Raw genomic sequence first — 13068 nt, 5'->3', positions numbered from 1 at the left:
GGCTGCTCACAACAGTGCTGAGTAAACCAGCAGGGTTCTGGGAGCACAGGGGCGCCAGGGCCAGCCCCCCTCCCCAGGGTCGGGTGGGGCTTCCCCACGCGTGCCCTCCTGGCCCCCAGTCACCTCCCAGGAGAGGCAGGCTCCCTGGGAAGGAAGGGCCCAGCAGGTCTCGTCAGCAGGGACATTTTAATGTTGACCTAAAGACCGACTATCTACGTGGCTTCACGGCTGCGTCCCTGGGGGCCCAGCCACATGGGCTCCAGAGCCACGGGCACGCCCCTGGGTGTGACTGTCGCCAGGCCGGGGCTCTGGAGTCTGCCTCTAGGCCACAGCCCAGAGCACGAACCCAGCTCTGGCTAGCCCCTGCCGCCCCCCTGCTACCCTGCTAGCGAGGTGTGTGCTGGGGGGCTGCAGGAGGGCCGCCCCTCCTCCAGTGGTCACAGCCCAGGTCGAGCCCTCCCGGCCGCACCAGCTCCAGGCCCTCAAGCCAAACAGCCAGGAAAAGCAGACATGCTTCTAGAAAAAGCAGTCACCTCAGACGGGACGTGCTGTGTTTCCCGGTACCGTTTGCATTTTGCGTAACTTGGCTAAGCAAACTTTCAAAGTTCCAGTACGAGAGCTCCCAAGGTCACTGGCTGGGCAGTTGCGTAAACAGGAGATCTGCACGTTTGCAAAAATCAACACGAACGGGCTTCCCAGAAACGGTCAAGCCAGAGGGTCCGTTTCTGCGCGTCCTGCCTTGACCTCCTCAAAGGGAACCGTCCCGCAGAGAAGGCCTCGGACGGCCAGGCCCTGCGTGCTGGGGACGGGGGTCTCTGTCCAGAGCAAACCTGGATGGGCTGTCAGCCCACAGGTTGCCTGGGGTCCGGAGAGAGCTCTGGGGGAGCCCTCCTTCCCACCAGGCTGGCAACTCTCACCAGCGGGGCCGAGCCCACAGGTCAGAGAGCAAGGGCAGCTGGGCACCTGGGAGTGGAGGGCAGAGGGGTCCCCACCGCCCAAGGCGCTGAACCTTCCCCGTTGGGAAACAGAGCTGGACTCAGTGAGGTTCCAGAGGGAATTCGGGCAGCGTGGTAGGGAGGCCTCTTGTCTGGTTCGCACAATGCTGGTTCCGTGGGCCCTGGGACCATGGGCCTCAAAGCTCGTCTCCAGGTGGACCTGAACCAGGCCTGTGCCCTGTGGGCACAGTCGGTCCCGCTCCACTGCATGTCCCCTAGAAAGTCTCCTCCGGGGACAGACGTGAGCAGGAAGCCGACCGTGAGGAACCACGGGGGGCGGTGGCGGTCAGGGTCTGACTGTCCCTCCCGAGAGTGAGGGACCGCTCATCGGCACCCGCGGTCCCTGAGGGGCAGGGTGAAGACATGCCTGGGACAGAGCCGCGTTTGGAGCGGGGAGGGCAGAGCGGCTGTATGGCAGCCGGGTGGCAGGGGGAGGGGGCAGGCTTAGAGAGCCGGAGACCTGCAGACACAGGGTCCCTGGAGGCCTCCACCCGCTGCAGGTGCAGCCCCCGGCCCTTGGGGCTGGAGGGTGATGTTTCCGTTCTAGAATGATCCTCACAGCCACCATGAGACCCTGATGGAGGTACCAGAGCCCTGGGCAAAGTCATCCCGAGCATCGGACTTGAATTACAAACAGGACGGGGTAGCTCTGCATCAGGAGAGCCCGGGGCGCATCACCGAGTGGGGGTGTGTCCTCACCGACGATGCGGACGGGAAGCAGGGCTCCTGACAAGAACGGGGTTCAGCCCTGGTCGCCGAGGTGCCCACGTCAGAAAGAACAAAACAGCTGGGAAAAACACACTACACGAGCCTTCGAAGGAAACCAAGAGGATGCGGGGAGAGAGGGCACCGTGCGGGTGCTCGTCAGGGGCCCCTTAACAGGAGGGAAGCCCGGTGTGCGGGCTGCCGGCGGAGGGAGGGAGAGAGACAGAGACAGAGACACAGAGCCAGAGCCAGAGTCAGAGACCGAGAGGGACAGAGGCAGAGCGCCCCCGGGGGGCCTCGTGCTGACCCGCTCGGTGAGGGGGGATGAGTTTGCTGTCCCCTCAGACGGAGGTCAGAGTATCTACCCCCTCGTGGCGCTGCGCGAGGCTCTTCCCGAGCGGCCCCCAGGCCCGCTTCCCCTGGCACTTGGTGCCCCAGGAGAGCTGGTCTCACCGGGAGGTGCTGGGCTCCCCAGCCCCTCACAGGAGCCCCGCTGGACCGGCCTGGAGGGCGCCCGCCCTCGAGGGTCTGCCTTAACCCCCAGCCCCACCCCGGGCAGGGGGTCGCTGCCCCGCTCTGTTCGGGTTACCCCCCACCGCGCTGTGCCGCCTTATCTGTCGGCGAAATGTGCCACTGTGTCTCCCCGCCCCCGCGGCGCAGGCCCGGTTCCCGTGGGACGCCTCGGCGCCTGACCCCCGACCCCCGACCCCCGACCGCCGACCTCCGACCTCCTCCCGAGGAGCCGCCCCAGCTCCGTCCCTGTCGGCCTCGGCCTTTCATTTCTCCGTCTTGCCCTCTCTTCGCCTTAAACGGAAAAAGGCAGGACTGAAGCCTCTAGGACACTGCATTGCCCGCTGGCCTCCGCGGGCGGCCTTCCTCTGCGGGGCTGCTTTCCCGTCCGCACCCGCTCCGAGCCGAGCCGGGCGGCGCTCTGGCCGCGGGCTGAGCATGGCCGGCCGCGGGCCGCCGCTCGCCCTCCTCGCCCTCCTCGCCCTCCTCGCGCCGCGCGGCGCCCAGCCCGCAGGTAGGCGCCACCTTGGGCATCCTTCCTGACTCAGGCTTGCGGGTGGGTGGGTCGGGGGCTTTTTCTGGGAGCCGAGGGCCCCCGGCGGGACCAGCATGATCTGAGCCCAGCTCCCGTCTCTTCGCCGCTCGTGACGAGTATGTTGGAAGCGACCGTGTCCCTCGGGGGCCCCGGGGGCCCCGGGGGCCCCGGTGGAGCCGGCCGCCGGGTCCGGGGCTCAGGACTGGGTAGGGCACGGCTTCTGGGGGCGCCGGGAGGGCACCCCAGCCCCTCATGCCCCCCCGCGGGCCTCTCCCCGTCCTCAACCTTCCTTCACATTCAGACCCAAACCAGCGACCGCAGATGGGGGGCCCTGGAGCCCTGCCGCCCACGCGGCCAACGCGCCCCCGCACCCAACCGGCGGCCAAGGTCAGGTCGCCAGGAGCTCAAAACACACCAGACTGCAGAGGTTTAGCACAGAAATCAGAATGCAAACTCAAATTAATAGTTTTTTAGCAATTGTTGTGTGTTGAAACAGAAGTATTTTGGATCTATTGGGTTAAATAAGTATATTATTAAAATGATCATAACCTCTTTCCTTCGATGTCCTAAATGTCCGGGGACACTCGTGACCACAGGGCCTGCAACCGCTTCTCTCGGCTGCGCTGCCCACCTCGGCCAAGGCTCCTCTTACAGTCAGTGGAACCTTTAGAATAAAACCCAAAGCTCGGAATGAGATCTCAGTAAGAGACACCCCCACCCCCGCCGCCCCCGGCAGCACACAGCTCACAGCCGCGTACAACTGTGCACGATCGTGTACGAGGTAAACGGCTGAAGCAGCCTAAATAAACGAGGACTCGTGAAACGCTGTCCTGGAGGGGCCACAGATGAGATACCCAGAAAAACCCTCCCGGTAACGCTGAAAGCAGAGTAAGTATTTTATCCCATGTTTGCTACATGCCCCTGCCTGGCACGAGGGGAAAGACCGACGGGAGCAAAAGAATGAACGAGGCAGTGGAGCGCCCACCACCCTCGGCTCCCCGCAGCCCCAGGCGCAGAGCCTACACGGCGCGAGGGGACCCAGGAGGAGGCCCCACCCCAGCTCAGACCACGCTTGGCACCACGTGGGGGAAAGAGACAAGCTCCGCGGCGGGATGCTGGTGCTGGGTGGAGAAAGAGAAACCTCTCCGGAGAAGCAGTCACTGCAGTCGGCCCAGGGGTCTGCGGCGACTGCTTGTGACTGCAGTGACACCCCAACGATCCAGGGTCACGTCAGGGGGAGACATGGGTCCTCATTGCCTCGGGCTCCCTTCTCAACCTGGGGCCTCTCATGGTAAAAGAAAAACCCAAACACACAAGGAAAGAAGACAACCAGAAACTTGCAGGAAAAAGAGTAGAATCAGACTCACAAAAACCTTGATACCCAGACACAGAACACAGGACATGTGATAGAGGTACGGCAAGAAAACAGGAGACATTAAGATGTGAAAAAGAATCGAACAGAACTTCTGAAATGGAAAAAATATTCATTGGAATTTTAAAATCCATTCAATAAATGAATCAACACAAAGCATTCAGGGAAAAGATTCTCCTTTACAGCAGAATGCCGATTAGTAAGTGCAGAAGGAAAGAGGGGTGTAAAGTCACTCTTCTGCAATTAAAATGGTAATAACTGATTCAGGAAAAACTACTTCATTGACGCTGAAAACACTCGGCTAAAGACTGTTGGGGGACAGGACATTCCTATCCCAAAACATCTTCCTCACAGTGGAGAAATCTGTGGACACCATCTATGCAGTGTCCCCCAAACTTCATGTTTACCCAGAACCTCAGAATGTGACCTTAGTTGCAAATAGGGTCTTTGCAGGTGTATTAATTAAGAGGAGATCATCCTCAGTTAGGGTGGGCCCTAAATCCAATGACTGGTGTCCTTATGAGGTGGCTCTACTCAGTCCTCCCCGCTGTGATCCTCATCCTCATATTCCAGAATGACGCTTAGAGCTCCAGCCATCACATCTGTGTCCCAGGTAGCAGGATGGAGAGAGGGACAAAGAAACGGCCAGGGGCCACGCCAGTTGTCTTTTTCAAGAAGGTTCCCAGGAACCTGCTGCCTAGCCCTTCTGTTTGCATCTTGGTGGCCAGCGCTCAGCCATGCGGCCACCCTTAGCACCAGGGGAGTCTGTCCGCGCAGCCGTGTGCCCAGCTAGAAATCGGGGGCTCTTGTCCTGGCAGAGGACTGCCCAGGGGGCAGCCTCTCAAACCCGGTCTCCACCCCTTCCTCGCGGGCTCCCACCTTCCTGTTCTAAGCTCACTCTTACTCACCTGGCTGCACGTAAGGGGCCCGGGGCCCAACGTCGTGGTGAGCAGGAGGTAAACTTCTTCCCGGGTCTGAGGGTCAACCGTTGGGTCTGCTCCTCCCAGCACCGCAGAGCCTGGCCCTCAGGATGCGGGTGGGAGTTCTTGGGTTGCCCGCCCACGCTGAGGTGCCTACACGCCTGTCTTGTTCTGCAGTGTTTCTTCCCACCTCAAAAGCAAATGAAATTCTGGTGAGACGGAAACGAGCCAGCTCCTACCTTTTGGAAGAGCTCTTTGAGGGAAATTTAGAAAAGGAATGTTACGAAGAAATCTGTGTCTACGAGGAAGCACGAGAAGTATTTGAAAATGACGCATCCACTGTATGTATCCCCCCTGCCACAGACTCACACGCTTTCTGATTATTCCGCTGCCTTAGAGGACATATTTTCTCAAAGAGGCTGAACTAAATTAATTAACCTATTTACTTACCTGGGAAGTTGATCTAATCCTAATTGTACAGATGAGGAAACAGAGACACAGAAGTGAAATCACTTTCCCCAGCCAGTTAGTGGGGCACCCGGGATGGCAGCTCAGTCCCACCACCTAAGCTCTTCAGATTAAGCAAATTAGCACATTGAGTAGCCGGACTCCTCACAGAGGTCACTCAGCTTGACAGGACTCTGACGGAATTTAGTATTTTTAATAAAGATGTAATTGTTTCAATGTGTCAGCAACGCAAAGATCCTCCCTAGGATGCCTACGTGGTAAGAACATCTCTCATAATCTATAACTTGGATTACAAGTGACAACACATACACTCTGAATAATACAACTGAGAACTTGCCGTTCTCAGTTACTCATAAGCTTATCAATCAGTAAACAGAGGGCCTGAATATTTGTGTGTAAATATTTCAGAATAGTAAAATACGTAATAAAGACTTCCCAGTTCTACATATTAAAGCAGCAATATTTAAAGGTGATTCTGAACAAAATGTTGACCCGTTTCTCTAATATATTTTTAAAGTATTTTAAAATAATAATTTCTTAAATGCCCATGTATAAGAAAATGATCTTTAATCAAACTAAGAGAAATTAAAACTTCCTGGTAAAGTTGTGCTTGAGTTGTTAGAAGTCCGAGTATGATTTGGGGAGATGCAATTACTTATATGTTTACCCTCCAGGCCTTAAGTCTGAGTAATTCTCCTAATTTTAGATACCGCCACCCCAAGTTAACATTCCCCCCACATTTTTAATCCTTGTTGAATTGGCTTATAAAAACAGAAAAAGTGATGTGAATTTTCTACATCTGCCTCAGGCATTCTGCGGAGTGGGGCCATGGAGACAGGCCCCGGAGGGGAAAGGGCCTCGCGAGGCCGTGGTGGTTGTGCCACGTCTTAGACTGTTTTCCCTTCCTCAAATGGGTCACCGTAAATAAATACTGAATGGGACATGGGACATGGGTGTATTAAAGATGATATTAAGTAGATGTAAAGAATTTTACATTCTTTGTTTCAACCAGTATTTTCCTATGAAGTGAATAAAATCAACATTTTCTTATTTTCAAGCCCGGCCACAGGAGAAAACACGGAACACAGATGTCCCATTTGTAACACTTTTATGTTTCTCTTGTACAGGATGAATTTTGGAAGACGTATCTGGGTAAGTGTCTCCTCCACCTACTCCAGGATTCTTTCCTCTTCTCCTCCCTTTAAGGTCAGGGGAGGCAGTTGGCTCACGAGGGCTGCTAATTTGAGGCCAGTGGATTCCAGATTTCGAGCCTTGGGCTCCTGGAACCCCTGACCCAAAGGAAGGGCCTGGCACTGCCCGAGGACGAGGGTGGGAAAGGCCCCGAGGTCCCGCCGGGATCAGGGGGAAGCTGGAGCGGCCTCCCGGGCTCCCTTGGGCCTCGTGCTGAAGGGTCAGACCCGGTTGAGGAAGGCGAGGCTTGGGGGATGCTGGGCGTCCCTGCGGGGACCACAGTGACAGGAGAGCTCGAGGAGGCGCCGGCGCTGGTCACGTGGCCGCCCAGCAAGGAAAGGGGGTCCTGGAGGGACGTCGGAGGGTGTTACCCGCAGGCTGTCCTCACGTCCCTATCGGCAGGCGGCTCCCCGTGCGTCTCCCGGCCCTGCCTCAACAACGGGTCCTGCCAGGACACCATCCGCGGCTACACCTGTACCTGCGCCCCGGGCTACGACGGCCGGGACTGCGCCTTCGGTGAGCACCGCCCCCCCCCACGCCCGGCCTCCGCCCCGCCCCCGGCCTCCTGCCCCGCCCCCGGCCTCCGCCACACCGAGCCCCCCCCCCCGGGGATGAGCAGGAGGAGGCCCGTGGTAACCCGGCTTTCCGCTGGGAATCACACCTTGTGAACGGCCCCTGTTTCCCCCGTGGGGTCCCCTCCTCTTCCTCCCAGCCCCCCGCCCCGTCCAGACCATTCGCGATCTACTCTCCTTTCTCCCGGGGCCCGGCTGACCCCGCTGGGGGTGATGGGTCTGGGGTGGTCAGCCTATGAGGGGACCGCACCCGGCTCTCTGGGTCGTGGGTGCGTGACCCGGCCTGCAGCCTCATCAGCTGATGTCCCTTCAATATCGTGAGACTATCCGTGGGGGGTGGGCGGCGCCAATTCCTGTCAGTGGTCGTTCGTGCGGCAGTAAACTCGCGTAATGCTCCCGAGGGCCAACGCGGAGCCCGTTTCCGGGACGAACGTTACGTCCAGCCTGGATCCCCGGACTCCAGCTGCCTCCTGAGCGCCCCGCCCAGTGCTGTGTGGACGCCCCAAGTGCAACTCGCGCCAAAGCAGGGCTTCCAGCTTCATCCCAATGCCCACCTGGAAGAAGCCCCTTAAAGGGAGCGGCTGCTGCGGCGGGAAGTGAGCCCACGGCCCGGAAACGAGGATCCTTGCGAGGGACTTGCAGACCTGCCCCCCCGCAACCGAGCTGCTGCTCTGAGGACGGAGCCCTGACTGCTCCTCGCCCCTTCCTGACGCGGGAGTCGAAACGCTCGCCTGGCGACGTTTGGAAGGAAAAGCCAGAGTCCCAGTGCTCAAGGAGATTTCAGAGTGGCTATGTCCAGGGTAACATGTCTGGTTTTCCCTTCTTCCCTTTTCAGCTAAAAATGAATGTCACCCTTTGAGGACGGATGGGTGTCAGCACTTCTGCCACCCGGGGCCGGGGTCTTACACGTGCAGCTGTGCGAAGGGGCATAAGCTGGGCCAGGACCACAAATCCTGCATCCCCCACGGTGAGTCCCCTCCGCTGGGCCTCCTCCTGCAGGGACCTCTGACAGGCCACCTCCTCCCCCGTGGCTGGGCGGGGGGTCCTCCTCCTCCGTGGCTGGGCGGGGGGTCCTCCTCCTCCGTGGCTGGGCACGGGGGTCCTCCTCCTCCATGGCTGGGCGTGGGGTCCGCCTCCTCCGTGGCTGGGTGGGGGGTTCTCCTCCCCCGTGGCTGGGCGGGGGGGTCCTCCTCCTCCGTGGCTGGGCGGGGGGTCCTCCTCCTCCGTGGCTGGGCACGGGGGTCCTCCTCCTCCATGGCTGGGCGTGGGGTCCGCCTCCTCCGTGGCTGGGTGGGGGGTTCTCCTCCCCCGTGGCTGGGTGGGGGGGTTCTCCTCCCCCGTGGCTGGGCGCGGGGTCCTCCTCCTCTGTGGCTGGGCATGGGGTTCTCCTCCTCCGTGGCTGGGCGGGGTGGTCCTCCTCCTCCGTGGCTGGGCGCGGGGTTCTCCTCCACTGTGGCTGGGCCGGGGGTTCCCAGTCCCCTGCTGGGCTTGCCCGGGGCCTTCTCAGTCCCTGAGAGCAGGTCGTTTAATCTCACCTGCTCTGTGAATTATCTCAACCTAGCGGGCATCCAGGAATAGGCTGAAGGGTCAGCGCCACAGATAAACCCGACGTCTGCCCTGGGAGGCACTGACTTTTCTTCTCATGTGGCCACAATGAAGACAGGTGTGCGTGCGGAGCCCTCATCTCTGACGGCCTCCTGGCGTCACAGGGATGCGAGCAGGACCCTCCGACTTTCCCGTGGCAGGTAACAGAAACATTTTATAAATGTGTTTTAATCTTGTGTTACAGATTTCATCCTATTTGTCATCTCCACCTTCTTTGATTTAGGTGAACTACTTACAATCTCAACATCAACCTTCAAAGCACTTTCTCATTCTGAACTCACAGCTTCAGTGTCTTCATTATTTGCACCAGATAAAAACATAGTTTTATTTACAGCCATCCAAGGCCTTTCTTAGAGTCCAAAAACCGTTTCCAATGTCGCTGCTCTCGGAAGATAGGCATCCTGATGGCGCTCGGGTGGACACGGTGGGTCCAGAGCCAGAGCAAGGCCTGGGCCCTGCTCACAACCAGCTGGCGGAGTCCAGCTCCGCTGCCATGTTCAGGAAACGTCTCTTCTTCGGCACCATTTCTGTTATTTTCCTGTTTCTCCCTTGCCTGGTTTGGAAGCTAAATATTCTATTTCTCTTCATCCAGTGACCACCCTTGACACTGAAACTTTCATATCTAACTTAGCAATACCTGAAGTTATAATGTTTACCCTTCTCCCAAATTATTTCAAGCACCTCCCACTAGGCTCATCTGCTATTTTGACCAATATTTTATCCTTTTCTTGCTTTTTTAGTAACTCCACAAAATAAGTATTATTTTTAATCATACCGCCAACATGGGTTTGGATTTACCTACATTTTGCATTTTCCTTGCAACCCAGGCCCTTAATGCAGATCATCCCCTTCTGTCTCGTCTGTCCTTTAGAACAGCCCTGTCGATAGAAACACAATATCGGCCACAGACGTAACTTAAATTTTCTAGTAGCCACGTGCATAAAAGTAAAAGCAGGTGCAATTAATTTTGATAGTGTGTTTTACTTACCTCAATACATCTAAATATTATCTCAACATGTAATGAATAGTAAACAATGAGAGACACTCACATTTTCTCTTTCAACTAAGCCTTTGCCCTCTGGGGTGTACAGCCTTTTACTCTTGGAGCACATCCTGGCTTGGACCAGTCAATCTCAAGTGCCCAGTAACCACAGCGACCACCATGGTTGACAGAGAGCTGTACAGGGCCCTTTGGTGAAGGGGCTGCCTCAGCCCCACGTGCGTGCGCACGTGTGCCCATGTGCGGAACGCGTCTACTTCGCCCTGCTGCTCGCAAGCAGGTGGAGCGGGGCAGAAGCGTTCGGCTGCTGGGTGGAGGCCTGGCCAGACAACGGACAGAGCTCAGTGACCACCGGACCTGAAAGGACCGAGGGAGGGGACATCAAGTGAGAGGCGGGGTGGAGGTGGGGATCTGTCCCCAGCGGGACCGTACCTTTGCTGCCTGTCCTCCTGAGCGTCCATCTTCCAAGTGTCCATCACTCACCCCTTCTCGCCCCTCCACTCCGTGCGCTGAGGCGGCCTCAGCAGTGGGTGGGCTGGGCTGGGCTCGCTGGAGGGGTGTGCGCCCATCTTCCTAACCACGACACTATACTGACCCGAATCCTGAAAACTGGCACCAACTCTTTATTGTCTGTTTGGTTTTTAAAGGTAAAACTAACAAATTCTGAAGGAGAAGACTTCTGTGGAGGTGTTCTAATACAGGACAATTTTGTACTGACAACAGCAAAATGTTCACTCTTGTACAGAAACATTAGTGTGAAAACAAGTAAGTATTTTATCATTCTTTTTAAAATAGATTTATTTATTTATTTATCTTTTAAGTTTTGGCTGCATTGGTTCTTCGTTGCTGCACGCAGGCTTTCTCGAGTTGCGGTGAGCCAGGGCTACTCTTCATTGTGGTGCGCGGGCTTCTCATTGCGGCGGCCTCTCTTGTTGCAGAGCACGGGCTCTAGGTGCGCAGGCTTCAGTAGTTGTGGCACGTGGGCTCAGTAGTTGTGGCTCACGGGCTCTAGAGCGCAGGCTCTGTAGTTGTGGCGCACAGGCTTAGTTGCTCCACGGCATGTGGGATCTTCCCGGGCCAGGGCTCGAACCCGTGTCCCTTTGCATTGGCAGGCAGATTCTTAACCACTGCGCCACCAGGGAAGCCCTGTCATTCATTTTTATAAGATCACATTGGAAGTAAAAACTATCCTATGTAGAAACAAAAATTTTAATCTAGAATTTTTGTTTCTAATGCAATACAGACTGAGCTTATCTTCCTCACAAAGTCATAAAGCAACGGGGACACCTAGTGGAACTCTGGGCACAGCAGGCAGACAAATGCGGAATGTTTAGTCTAAGGAGGAAATCACAGCTGGTGAAACTGTCACTGCGAGGCACTGATACTGACGTGGGGCAGCTCGGATCCCTGTCCACCCCGGGGCCTGGGCTGTGCTGTGAGCTGCTCCACAGCGATTCCCAGGACCCGCAAATATACGCTCCAGCCCCAGGCACTTTTCAGTCACCAGAACGTCGGCCTAGAAAATGACATCCGAAAAGCCAAGCTCTGATTGGCTTGGAGAGGTTCCTCCTAATTTCTTCCTAGTCTTTTGACCGGTTCAGCAACCCGCACTGCGCTCTGCGCCCGCGCCCCCGCCCCCCCCCCGAACACCTCACTGGGTTTCCTAGAGGAGAGTGTGGGAGAGGCCCCTCTGTGGGGTAGCCCCTGTCCCCTGCGCGCAGGAGCCGGGCGGCGGGGCGCACGTTGTCACCTTGACCCCCCGCCTCCTTCTAGGTTCCCGCTGCCGGGCGCGCGAGGCCCCGCCGGCGGTGGAGGTGAAGGGCGTCCACGTGCACACGAGATTCGAGGAGGACACGGGGGACAATGACGTGGCCCTGTTGGAGCTGGCGCAGCCCGTGCGCTGCCCCGACGCCGGGCGGCCCGTCTGCACTGCCGAGGCCGACTTCGCCGAGCGCGTCCTCATCCCGCGGCCGGGCGTGCTGGGCGGTTGGACCCTCCGTGGCCCCGAGCTGGAGCCCGCGCGGCTGCTGGTCAAGCACGTGGACCCCGGGGAGTGCGGCCGGGCCCTCAACGCCACGGTGACCACGCGGACGGTCTGCGAGCGGGGCGCGGCGGCCGGGTCGGCGCGGTGGGCGGCGGGCGGCGCGGTGGCCCGGGAGCACCGCGGCGCCTGGTTCCTCACCGGCCTCTTGAGCGCTGCGCCCCCCGAGGGCCCCGGGCCGCTCCTGCTCATCAAGGTCCCCCGATACGCGCTCTGGCTCCACCGAGTCACGCAGCAGCCGAGCGCCGCCAGCCAGAGAGGCGACCACGGTCACAGAGGCGACGAGGAGCCGGTGCTGGGGTGACAGCGCCCTCAGCCCCTCCCCCAGGACCCCTCGTCTGAGCAGAACCCCGGGGAGGAGGGGAAAGGGCGCGCGTCCAGCAATAAAAGCAGAGCTGCCGGCACCGAAAGGCGCTTTCCTGAAACGCCAGGGAACAGAGGGGTTCAGTCCAACAGCGGTCGCGGGGGCGGCGGCGTCGCAGCGACCTCCCCGCCTGCCCCGGGAGGGCAGAAGGAGCGGGCAGCGCGAGGGGCTGGAAGGCAAACCGCGGGCCTCCGCGCGGGCCCGACCCCGGGGCGGGAGCAGCGGAGCGGCTGGGCCGAAAGGCCGCAGCCCCACGACGAGCGCGGCGCAGGGACCGCGCGGCGACAGCCCCGCGGCCCCGTGACGCCGCCGCCTCCACCCACGCCGACGGGCCGCGAGTCCAGCCCAGCCCGAACGGCGCTTCCCGCAGACCCGACCCGGGGGGCGGGGCGGCCGGTGCCCGACCGGCAGGCGAGAGCGCGTGGGTGCACATCACGTCTATTTCCCCGTTAATGTCTAAGCCGGAGGTGCCCAGTTCCCCCGAGGGAAGGAAGGGCTCTCCTGGCTGACAGCTCCGCGGCCACCACGGCAGGGCCTAAAGGCAGCTCCCGCCAAAGGCACAGGCGGGGGCGGGCTCCTTCCTGACGCGCTGCTGGGGAGCGGAGGGCTGTTTTAAGGGGTTAAAACTGTGACTTACACACACTCCTCACCGGAGAACGGAGCTTAAACACAATTCAGATTTTTAAGTAACAACCCTTAAACAAACACGATGCTTGTTTCACTTCTGACATTATACTGCAACCCCAGAGTTAGCCTTTTATTGGCCAGTCTGCAGCAGCGCTGGCCCATT

General features: G+C 58.7%; 1 protein-coding gene across 2 annotated transcripts; it reads left to right on the top strand.

Annotated features, from left to right (window-relative positions):
• The first annotated feature begins 481 nt into the window (after positions 1 to 481).
• Positions 482 to 12308, top strand: PROZ (protein Z, vitamin K dependent plasma glycoprotein). Of its 2 annotated transcripts, none has more exons than XM_082675738.1 (8): positions 482 to 560; positions 5215 to 5378; positions 6633 to 6657; positions 7074 to 7212; positions 8104 to 8235; positions 8928 to 9013; positions 10521 to 10638; positions 11647 to 12308. In XM_082675738.1, exons 2-8 carry the CDS (start codon positions 5365 to 5367, stop codon positions 12216 to 12218), a joined length of 1086 nt encoding a protein of 361 aa, XP_082531864.1. In that variant the 5' UTR covers positions 482 to 560; positions 5215 to 5364; the 3' UTR covers positions 12219 to 12308. The 2 variants fall into 2 exon arrangements, with proteins under 2 accessions (XP_082531864.1, XP_082531863.1); XM_082675737.1 differs by lacking the exon at positions 482 to 560 and adding an exon at positions 2423 to 2724 and having other exon boundaries at positions 7099 to 7212.
• The last annotated feature ends 760 nt before the right edge of the window (positions 12309 to 13068 follow it).

Source organism: Grampus griseus (genome assembly GCF_964374135.1).
Source record: "Grampus griseus genome assembly, chromosome: 18".
In the NCBI taxonomy this organism is placed as follows: domain Eukaryota; kingdom Metazoa; phylum Chordata; class Mammalia; order Artiodactyla; family Delphinidae; genus Grampus; species Grampus griseus.
This window is presented reverse-complemented; position numbering and strand designations above follow the sequence as displayed.